Consider the following 12,013-nt stretch of genomic DNA (forward strand, 5'->3'; position numbering starts at 1 on the left):
ATTGACACAATTTACTCTGCATATCCTTTAATTATTTTCAGAGTATCTGGGAAAAGTCAAATTCTCCATTTATTTTTAAAACTTATGTAATGGTGATGCTACAATGCATAGTAGAGAATTAGACAGGAACTTCTGTTTAGTTTTCTAAGTACACTTCCACATAGTATCTGGGTATTTCATGAGCCCCAGAATACTGAAATTTGTAGTTTTCCAGCATTTTTTGGTCTGGCTACATCCACTGCTAAGTATATTTTGAAATATTAAAAGATTAACGAGCTTGACTTGTATTTTTGAGCTGATATTATGGTAAAGTTATCTGAAAGATGGGTGTCAGATGTTTGGAAAGGGGGCGCACTTTCAGTGTTTTCCCTAGGTGCTATTTTCCCTAGATATGCCTCTGAATTAACAGTATTTGCAAAAATTAAGAAAGGAGAAGCAGACAAGTGCAAAGAAGAGTTGGTTCATAGGAGCAAGAAAAGATTAAGCACAAGGGATTTGTGCTTTTTCTTTCCCTTCTTCCATTAAATGAGAATGGGAGCTAGGGGACTTGTGAAGCTTTGGGACCATGCTATGAGTAAAAGAAAGAAGCCCCATTTCAGAAATAATCTGTGTTGCTTCTTTTCCCTTTTCTATCTTACTTATATTGGCCACAATCCAGAGAGCTAGTTTTGCAGACACAGTAGGAATGCATTGTTTGTTTTTCTTGCCAGCATATGCTGCATGCAAGCTGCTGTGGGGATTTTTGGCCCTAGAACAAATCCAAATCACATGATCACACCTCAAATTTAGAAACTGGTTAACATTGTTCTTGGACATTTAACATCTAATTTCTACTCACCAAAAGCCAAAAACAAACCAACAAACCCCTGCTTTAGGAGAGGTGAAGTTAGAAGCCAATTTCTCTTTCATCCTAAACCTGCTGTGGGCCTGGGAGGGGGAATGGTGCTTCTTGTGGCCAGTGCCAACTCTTATGTTGCCTTACCAGGCCTCAAGCAGAGGCAATGACATCACGTGGAGACAGAGAGGCAGCTCTGCCACCTAAAGTCCCTCTAGTATTACTTTGATAATCTGCTTGGATGGAGAATTTAAGCCCTGTCTCAAATCTCCCAGTTGGCCTAGGCTAAGGTAGGGATAACTTAAGGAAAAATAAAAACTCTAGACTTCTTAGTTTGTGGGGTGGAGAGTAGAGTTGTGAAGGCCAGGGGGGCCTTCTTGGAAAACCAGTTCTCCCCCTTTTTATCTTGAAAAAACTTTTTTCCAGAAAAAAAGGGGGGGGGCTGTTTTCCTCCAGGATTTTCCCAGGCTTTCACATCTTTAGTCGGGAGCAGCCCAGGTTGTTGTGAGGTCTGAATGCTGACCAGAGCATACTGACAGACCTAATGGCTAGGGATGTGCATGCTGGCTTGTATTAAGCCAGCCTGGTTCAGGCGGTCCGAGTTTGAACCGGACCACGCCCAGTTCGAAGAACTGGCTCATGGGCCAGCTCGGGAGGGATACTTGTAAAGGGGAATCTGGCCAGGATTCCCTTTTACAAGTAAAGGAGGATTCCTTAGCCTAAGAAGGGGGTGGCAGCAAATGGGGAATATTAACTTTTAGTTTCCCACTGGCAGGGATGGAGGCAGCAGCAGCGACATTGGAGATGGTGGCGAGGGCTCCTCCAATTCCCTCACTGGCCTCCCAAATGACAGGCTGGTCCAGCTATGGCCTGGTTCAGGTCTCTGTGCACGTGCAGAGGCCCTTTTCATGATCTCTACATGTGTGCAAAGGCCATTTGTGCCACTGCACCATCTCTGCCATACCCGCCAGAGGAAAACTAAAGGTAAATATTCTCCTTTTGCTGCCTCCCCCCTTTAGGCTAGGGAATCCTCCTTTACTTGTAAAGGGATACATTCCCCTTTGTAAGAATACCACACACCCCCCGAGCTGGCTTGTCTGGCTCGATGGCTGGGCAAGACCGGGTCCGGCTGAACCCAAATGGCCGGCTCGCACACCCCTACTAATGGCTCCACAGCAATGTGGAATTTAGAATGTAACAAACCGCTTTCATTGATGATGTCACTCAGTAAATACATATTGTATTTATGTTATTTGTCTTATATCTCTGTGCACAATAATATATATGAATGTTATAACAAAGTATTTGTTGTTGCTTTCCCCCCTCTTTAGTGGATTAATATACTTTATATAGTTAATGAAGTAATTCACACTATAAATCTTGGAGACACTAATGCAGTGGTAATGGCTGAAGTTGTATTACGACTAACTGCAGTGATGGAGAATATTGTAGAATTCACAGTGAAATCTCGAAATATACCAGGTAAACTGTTTAAGAAAACATTGGTTGTGTTTAGGAAGACACCTGATGATGGCTTATTAAACTCTCCGTCTCTGATCTCTAAAGTTAAGTTTTAGAGAATAAGAGATTCCTTCATAAAGAAATGTGCAGTATTGTGTTCGACGGCATGGTATTACATCTGCTTTGGGTGGAGTGTAAGATTATGCAGTTAGTGCTTCATGTTTTAGTGGAAATTTTCTAGTTTTTCAAAACTTAGGCTTGGACGCTCCAGTTTTACCTCTGAAAAAGAGTTGTGTTCATGGAAAAGGTCTTCGCTTGAGTTGAACTCTCTTCTAATCACAGAAGCTGCTTTTATGAATGCAGCAGTAAGTTGGGATCCAAGCCATAATACTCTCTGATTTTTCAGTTAAATATCAAGGAAAATGAATAAGTGGAAGTGGTTCTCTGCATCTGTAATCTGTTCAGCATTCACCTGCATGAAAAGTAGGATGGAATCACAATTACTGACACACAACCTGCAAGTTTTGAGCTGATTGTCCTTAGCTGCTGATAAAGATTTTTGATTTTGATAAAGAACTAGAGGACATCATTGTCAATTTATGGACAATCATATTTATTTTTGTACAGTATTTACTTTTTGATTTGTTTTTTCTTCTGTAATACTAATAGAAAGAATTGACACTGCAGCCACTTCAGAATTCTTTATTGATGATATGCCTTCATTAATACAGGTATAGTTTTGTTTTCTGTTTATATTTCATATATCTATATCTATACCTGTCTATATACATGTATGTATGTATGTACGTATGTATGTATTTTGAATATAGGCAACACACATGGAAATGGTTATGACAATGAAAACTGCTACTTTATTTGTTTCTGTATGATAGAAAACAAAAGACATATAGAGGACAAAACACACTATTTCTGAGTTCCACAGCATCCCAGCATGAATTAATTTGCTATGCCCATGTTTAGCCAAAGGTTGTCCATGAAACAAGGAAAAGCTAGGAATAAAGAGTAGCAGGGTGTGAATTATTTGCTTAATGGATGGTCTGGAAATAGTGTCCTTGTGTATACAATTTCAGCAAATATTGAGCCAATTCACACAACACGAACTGCTTGGGTAGGAAAGAATTTACCCAAGCAGCCTGTGTTGTCTGGGAGACTGGGAGGCCTCTCGATGCAGCTCCTGCAGACCTGGGTAGCCCATATCCCCTGCCCAGGCAAAAAGTGAAGTAGGAAGGAAAGAGGAGTCCCTCCTACTTCACTTTCTGGACGTCTGCAGCACCAAAGCTCTGGAAATAGAGTCCCAAAGTGCAGCATGGCCAGGGAGAGGAGACATGCTGAAGTGGCGAGAGCCAGGGGTGGAGCCACCATTGAGCGAACAGGTTCAAAGAACCCAGGCCACCACCAATCAGGGGCCGTGAGCGTGGCCCGAGACACCCCACTGACGTCAGACGCAGGGGGTGTTATTTTGGTCCCAAACGGAGCCGCATGGCAACGTTTGGAGCCGAAATCAGCCCATGCTGCGTTGGCAGTGCGGCTGGAGTTACTCCTCCTGCCTTAAAGGCAGAGAGAGCTGCTCCTGGTCTCGCCGCTAACACAGCGGTGCCAATCAATCTCCCTCCCAGATGGGGTTGCGCGGCCCCATTTAGGAGAGAGATCGGCCTGCGCTGCATTGACAGCATGGTTGGAACAGCTCTCCCTGCCTTTAACGTAGGGAGAGTTGCTCTGGCCCATGCTGCCCAAAGCAGCACAGGCTGGTCTCCTTTCTAAACGGGGCCGCGTGGCCCCGTTTGGGAGGGAGACTTTGTCGCCAGCGTCTGACGTCAAATGCAGGGTGTGGCTAGCCAGACACCTGCGTCTGATGTCAGATATGGGGGGCGGGGCCAGGGGGCTGTGGCGGTTGCAGATGGGTTGCCGCCAGCCTCCCTACGTAGTTGATGAGGGCTGCCTCTCTGCTTCCCACACCGTGTATTGTGGGATGCGGGAGGACTTCTTCCTCCCAATCCCAGTTTGGGCATCTGCCACCACATCAGTCGTTTGAGCAAGTGAGCAATAGAGCCCCAAAGAGGCGTCGATCGTCTGGGGGAAGGTAGATGTGAACAACCTCATTGACTAGTTTTTAGTTTGTCAACAAATTTGTGATAAATTTGGAAACAACTGGCAACTGTAGAATGAATTATTTTAATGCTTTATAAAATTCTGCAAAAGAGTTGCTCTGCATCGGAGCTATGGATGTTAGATTGCAAATTACTATTCTCTGCCTGTAAAACTCAACAGCTTAGGAAGGGACATTGCCATTCCTTCCTTTCAACTTAGCTTTCATCTTGCGGGTGTTTCTCCTTATCCCTCTTTCAGACTGAACCAGCTGCTGCTGAAATGCTTGTATTGCTCAGAATGCAGCTCTGCCCCTAATCAGAGTTTGGGATGAAGTTCCAGGATTATTTAACAACTAAAACACATGAAGTTTGGCAGCCCAAACCCTTCCTCGTGGATCTCATTTGCCTTTCTGTGTTTGTGGTTCTTAAGATTGAGTCTTAGAACCAAAATTAATTACTTTTTACTTTATGGATTCTTTTCAGAAATGTCCCTTAGAACAGTTACATTTGGCTTATCAGTATTTGGACAGAGCAATTAGCGCAATAAACCGAGCTCACCGAATAACCCTTTTACCTGATGGAACATCAGTGCTTGATAACTGTTGCAAAAAGGTAAGGACTTTAAAATAATACTCAACAAATAAGAAAGTGTTACGGACAATAAAACTTTAATTTCCTCTTTACTTTAAGAATGTTTCTTGGCTTATTCTTTCCCAGAACATACCTAGCTCTCTTCTGGGTGCATCTCAAAGTAGTTTTGTGCTCAGTCTTCATTTTTCTTGATATTTTCCAATCTTTCAGCTATTCTTTCTTTCTTAAATCCTTTCCCACCATGGATTGATATGACATTGTTTTCTGTTTAGTATACAAGAACAGAGGAATATCTGTTCAGATTCTAAAGAGGCAGCTATGTTAGTCTCTTGCTGATCTTCTCTCCTTGCCCATCAAAGAGGGTGGGAAGACTCAGCCCTCTTCGCTACTGGGAAAAGCAGTCCTTCTGTAGATGTACTGTTGATGAGTTACAAGAAGTAACAGTAGACTAGGGATGTGCATGAAACACAATTTGGCATTCGAATCACAGCACATCCCTTTAAAACTACCCTGAGCCATTTGTAAACCGCCCTGAGCCATTTTTGGAAGGGTGGTATATAAATCAAATCAAATCAACAAAACAAAACAAAATGGAGGGCTTACACAGCCCCTTTAATATGGAGGAGAGCAAGTCTATACCTGCTCCTCTGCCGCTCACTGCTACTTCCTTAATTGTGGTGCTTCTCCCAGCTATTATTGCATGCCAAAGGGTCAGCAATTTGCTGACCATGCAAATGCCCACTGTGCATGTGTGGAGGCAGCTGGGGGAGAGTGCTGCCAGTGTGCGATGATAGCTGGCAGGGAGCAGACAATTAAGCATTCTATTTTAAAGGGATGTGTTGTGATTCAGATGCCAAATCGCGTTTCGTGTACATCTCTACAGTAGACATTTTGGACGGTGGATCAAGATTTGTATTCTTTAACAGGTGCGGAATAAAAGGTGTGCATTCTAAGGCTTGTAACCAATTTGAAGACCACTCCAAGCTGAGCAAAAGCAATGGAGCTATGTGACACCTTTAAATGTCAAACTATTTCTTTTTGAAAGGAAATATGAGTTGTGATTAAGGGGTTAATGGGCAATAGCTACAAAATAATACTCTGATTATTTTGCTGGGTTCTATAAAATATTGCATAAAAATATTAATATGTTATTTTGACAAGAACTGAAATTGCATTTGGGTAGAGAACACATAGTGATAGTGACGCTTACTCATTTGTTATGGTTTAAGGAAGGGAGAGAAGAAAGAAAATCTTCCCAGATAATTGGGATTTGTTCTTTTAAAATAGGAGACATGGCCAAATATTTGAAGAAACATTCTTCTCTATTAATGTTCATTAGTACAAGAAAGAACAAAGAAGTATTGACTGACATGAGGAAAATTACTCAGATTAGTCCAGTTGAATTAAAAAGGACATTAGGCAATATGTCAGCCATTATGTATATATTATTGTTTGATTTTGTTCTCTGTTGAATTTGATATATCACAATATGCCTTCAGGTATTGTGATATGATGTTTACTTTCTGATTATGTCTGTTTTAGTAGTAACCAAGAAAACAAATATTTAAAAAGAATTGTGAATAGTTACTGATAACGTTTAAAACCAAGTTTTGCTTTATTCCTTTGGCCAGCATTTGAACACCAATGAGAAATTTATAATAGGAAATAACTTCATTATGGATTTAAATCTTGAACTTATTCAGACTCAGCATCGAGTAGCTGTTAAACTACTTAAATTGTCACAAGGTAGGTATTAACACTGATTGAAGCTGTTTAGCATTATTTTGGTAAAGAAATTTCACCCAGGAGACCTTTCTAGCTTTATGATTATAGAAGTCATCAAGCATTATTATACATTATAATTTAATAAATGCTAACTGTTTGCTCATTTATCATGCTGGGTCTAGATGACTTTCATCCATGTAATACTTCCATTGTTTATATATTACATATTCCCAACTCTCAAAATGTAATGTTTATTACTGGGAAAATGAGATTCTTCCACCAAATTAGAACATTGATGAATAATATAGTTTCATGAGCACCACATGCTCCCATTGGATAGTGCATGTGAATCATAATAATGTAAGCCATGCTCTTTTGGGACCTCTAACAACAACAACAACAACAAGAACAAAAATAACAATCTTTAAACAAAATTGTCATTAGTGGCTGAGCATCCCCCAGTATACTATTACCGTGCTGGATTGCTCTTCAAGTGCAGTCTGGAGATTTGAGGCATTCCCTCTTGTTTCCTGATTCCAAAATGCCTGCCTGGCTCAACTGGTTATCACAGGTGAGCATTCTTGGACCCAAGAGTGGGGGAAGAAACTAGAAAATATACATAGCTCAAGGGTTCAGTGGAGGAATTGATGCCATCTGGTGGGACAGAATCAGCCTTGAATGAGGAAGAGACCACTCTTCCAACAAGCAAGCCAACAAGGTATTGGAGGATGGCCAACCACAACTAGCCAGCAGATCTACCTCCTTGAGTGGGAAGTGCCTGACTGAAAAGCCTATGAAGAGGTTGCCGCTGATGGGGCTCTTTCTCATGACCAAATATGAAGGGGCCTTCAAAAAGTCCATTCCATGGGGCTAACAGTGGGATTTCCCTTAAGGAGACTGGGGAGGACACCAGGGGCATGGGGAAAGCGACTGCATAATTTGCATGTAAATTCTTCAATAAAGAATCCTCTCTTTGCACCTGAGCAGTAGATGCAGCTGGACCAGTTTTTCTCCAAGTATGGACCTAGATCAGACAGTGCTAGTTCTGAAAAAAAAAAAACATTTTATGAGGAGAAAGGATACCATGTCCTCCTGAACGGCCCAACTGTTTCAAAGACTTTTGTTTCTTTCAGTGTTTTTTTTTTATTTTAAAAAATTGCTAGTGGTGGTTTAGCACTGTGTGAATGAGCTGAAGGGAGCTGTGGGCTTGCATGGTCACCCCTCCTCTTCCCTCTCTGCACATGAGAGAAGGGAAAATGAAAAAGTTCACTTTCATTTTAACAAGAAGCTACAGTTTATGTAGAAACTTTGGAAAACTGCAGGTTGTTAACTAATTAAAGGAGCATGGGAGTGCCTCATTAGTTAAGGCGAGTAGAGAGGGACAGATCTTAATGGTGATCTGGTGTTCACAACGTGGGTTTTGCACCTGCATAATAGTCCCATTGGAAGGATTTCAAGCTCTTCGTAGCACTCTGAAGCTCTGCTCTTTGCATGCAGAGCACGCTCAGTATCCTTGGCACCAGAGCGCTTAGCCTCTCTGTTCCTTTGTGACTTCCATCGTGAATGTTTTCTTCGATTTTCAATCTTTATGTTCAATTCCTAAAAGGCAAAATTTATGGTTTGCTTTATTAGTTATACTGACCTCGGTCTGTTTTCTCTGACTACTCTTTGTTTAATGTTTGGAATTTGCCTCTAATGGACTCAAGGAAGACTTTTAAGCAGTGTTCTTCTTGCTGAAGAACCTTCCCCTCTTCCAACAAACATGACCTTTGTTCTGTCTTGGGGAAGATCATAATATCCGCACCTGTAAAATTTGCCTCTCCTTTTCCAGAAAAACTTAAAAAAGCAGAGAGTTGTGCTTATAAGCGGCACTTTACAAACAGGCCCTTTGCCCGTTGACCTGCTCTCTGTTGTCGCTGACACCATTGATGTCCACACTGTCAAAGTTGGGGTTGACTCTGAGAGCTTCCTCCACTTTTTACTTTTAAAAAGCCGCATGAGGTCTCTAAAGATAGTCATATACATCACAAAAAGCGCAAACATTAGGAGGGGACTTTCCCTCTTACTCAAAACACTGGAATATTTCTCCATCTTCGGCCTCGACATCAACAGCTTAGACTTCAGTGCCACTGTTGTGAGTTACACCTGGTTTTGCACTCTGTATATTCTCAGAGGGAAAGAGGGAAAGTCACATCATACATAAACTGAATTGGTTCTTGGAGATGGTGACTATGTTGGATCTGGGTGCACAAACAGAGATAGAAGAAGACACACTCAGAAAGTTCAAGGGGCTTTATTATAGAAAGTTGCTCATCAGGATAAAATTCAAACAGGTCATCCAAACTAAACATGTTTCCGATTCAAGGTGTAGTGCAATGTGCCTAGCTATCACATGTGTGTGCAATCAATAATTACAGCTGTCATAACAAATCCTAATAAAACATTTAGAGAGAAACAGAGATTGAAGAAAGAAGGGAGGGCTTAGGAAAGGGATGGCAGTGATTAGTAGGGAGGAGGGAAGGGGGAGCAGGCTGAGCTGTTCATTGAATAGGCACCTCACCAGGTTCATGAAGAAGGCTTTAAAGGACTTGTTCATTGCTGGGGCTTGGGAATGATGCAGGCTTCCAGCAGTCAGGCAGGCTAGTGACAGATTCTCAGAGCAAGGCAGAGAGAGATCGAGAGAGAGATCGAGAGAGAGATCACCATGGCTGGATAGTCTTGACTTCACCCTCTCAGCAGAGGTCACAGACGGTCTCTGTCCATGGAAAGAATTCCTGCTCTAGCTTCGCGGCTTGAACACTGAACTCTGGGATCGCTCTTGAGCAAAGATCTGCTGGTTTGGCAAAGCTTGCTGATTTGCCATGTCCAGAGACCCCCTTTTATAGCAGCTGGCTCCTATAGACCTGCACTAGGAGTTCTTTCCAGATAGCAATCTCAGTCCTGGATCTCTTATAATAAAACTTCCCTCTCATGACAAAACTGTTTCTTTGTTAAACCAGATCAGAGCAGCATCCTCTGCATACTGTCTTTTTGTTGTCAGGAAGCAATTTGCTCCTTTGTTCTCCAAACATTTGCATTTCTTAAGTTGTTGGTCTGTCTTTGCCTAAAAGGCAGGCTCCTGGCTCCTCTTGCTCCAAGGAGTATTAAAAAGGTCAAAAGGGGTTCTTTAAGAAGGAAGAAACTAAGCTATATGTGTGAGACAGCAATTAAATTACTTCTTGTGTACATCTACTTAGTGTGTGATACTAAAAAATATATGTTTTAAGTAACAGCCAAGGGGTACATGTTTGAGGCTAGTTAATCAATGCATTTGGCTAAGGCAGAACAATATAGGTGACATCAACATGATAAGCATTCTGTCAGAGGAAGTAAAAGATTAGCTTCCAGCTTGTCTCCTAGGAGTTAATCGTTTCACTCAGAGTTGAGTGAGACCTTGCATCAGTGTTTCTCTCAATGGAATTGCTGGCAAAGACACACAGGCCTCAGCCTGACCCACTGGGCTATGAGTTCTGGTACAATATGAGTGGTCTGGGCCATTACACTGTCAACCTGGACACTGAGCCACCTGCTGCTTTTGGAGCAGCCTCATCGACCATTGCCTGCTATGACGCTGGATGTCTTTAAAATGCTGTCCCTATCAGTTGCTCAGGCTGTCTGCTCACATTCACCCTCTTCTTTGCCAGAGGTGATCAAGGTGGCTTCCACAGCTCCACCTTTGACACTGGCTTCGACATCAACACTGATCCCAATGTTGATCTCTGTGCCTATGCCAAAATGTGCTTCTGCCAGGATCCAAGCCTCAGTGTCACCGCCGCTTCCAACCTTGACTAAAGTCGTTCTGGCTAATGTACACGCCTGCTCCGGCCACGTACACATCCGCTCCTTTGACTACTTTCTTGACACCTGTCTTCAGATCACATTTCCTTCAACACTGTTGGTGTCAAAGGACTTTCCTCTCTTCCACGACATCAAATTCATTCTAGCTTCTCCAATGATGACCCCTTCTGGCTCCACTTTTAAGGGTTTTTCCCTCCATGGTCTCAACATTGATGATGTGGCTAGTTCTGACTCCTTGGAGATTCCTAAGACACTATCTGCATCTCCAGTATGTTCAGCTCCTCACTGCTGTCCATCCCTGCCCAGCCCTGGAAGGAAAGGCTTCATTTCTCTCCTTACCGCAGATGGCTGGACTATTGGAACTTCCCTAGGGCCCTGGACCCAGGTTATATCAGGAGGCTGTGGAGATTTAAATACCCTCTATATATGCCTTCCCTGTCTGCCGTATGATTATGAAGAATTCTGGCTTTGGAAGCTCAAGTGACTCAAATCTACCACCGGCTTTCAAGATCTGTTGACTCCTGTCTTTGCTGACCTATCAATCAAGTGCCCACTGGACACCCCCCCCTCCACTTATGGATCCAGTCTGTCCAGCTTTTCCTGCCATGCTAGCTACCTGCTCCACAAGCACTGTGGAGTGCTTCAAGAAAAGCACTTCTCCAATGATGAGTACACTTCTTCCGCCAACACTGCCACAAGCCATACTAGACTCCCTGCTCTGGTGGATTCTACCAGGAAACCTAATTATGGGCATCCTGTTCCATCCTCCTGTTCCCACCATAACTCTTACTATGGATGCCTCCCTGAAAGGGTGGAGTGCTCACTGTGCAGGGCTCCATATGCAAGGCCTCTGGAACCACCAACAATCGTTCCTCCATATAAAGTTGTTAGAGCTCTTGTCTGTTGTCTTGGCCTTGAAAACCTTTCTACTGAATCTGAGCCGCACGGCAGTCTAAGTCCTGCTGGACATCACAAATGCAATCACATACATCAAACACCAGGGTGGCACAGTTTCAAAATCCCTCTACAACTTATCCATTCATCTCTGGTATTTGTCCATAAACAATCGAAACTACCCACTGGCCCTTCACATAAAGGGTACCAACAACATGTAGGCGGACAGTCTCAGCAAATAAAAAAAAATCTCTTACCAGTACAAATGGGAGGTCAACCAGGTCATCCTGTCCAATCTTTTCTTTCACTGTGGGACTCCCCAAGTGAACCTCTTCGTGACCCAAAGCAATAAAAAGTGCTTCCTCTTCTGCTTGAGAGCAGCAGTGGGTGAAAGGTACCAGGGAATGTTTTTCAAATCACCTGGACCACACATGTGTTCTACCTCTTTGCCCTGTTCCCTCTTCTGTCATGTATTCTCATCAAAATCCTACCGCATGAGACAAAAATGCATATTACTCACACTGTGGTGGCTGAGGCAATCGTGGTCCTCCCTCCTCTTACG

The 12,013-nt window shown here is 42.8% G+C and overlaps 1 protein-coding gene across 5 annotated transcripts in view; it reads left to right on the forward strand.

The window, feature by feature from the left end:
* Nucleotides 1–12,013, forward strand: part of CFAP54 (cilia and flagella associated protein 54) — a 264,824-nt gene that overhangs the window by 55,028 nt on the left and 197,783 nt on the right. For all 5 annotated transcript variants that reach the window (XM_053252437.1, XM_053252439.1, XM_053252438.1 and 2 more), the window contains exons 15-18: nucleotides 2,167–2,317; nucleotides 2,966–3,027; nucleotides 4,888–5,016; nucleotides 6,627–6,741. In XM_053252437.1, the coding sequence (XP_053108412.1) occupies nucleotides 2,167–2,317; nucleotides 2,966–3,027; nucleotides 4,888–5,016; nucleotides 6,627–6,741 (457 nt within the window). The remainder of the gene's footprint in view (nucleotides 1–2,166; nucleotides 2,318–2,965; nucleotides 3,028–4,887; nucleotides 5,017–6,626; nucleotides 6,742–12,013) is intronic.

This window comes from Hemicordylus capensis, chromosome 5 (genome assembly GCF_027244095.1).
Source record: "Hemicordylus capensis ecotype Gifberg chromosome 5, rHemCap1.1.pri, whole genome shotgun sequence".
Lineage (NCBI taxonomy): Eukaryota > Metazoa > Chordata > Lepidosauria > Squamata > Cordylidae > Hemicordylus > Hemicordylus capensis.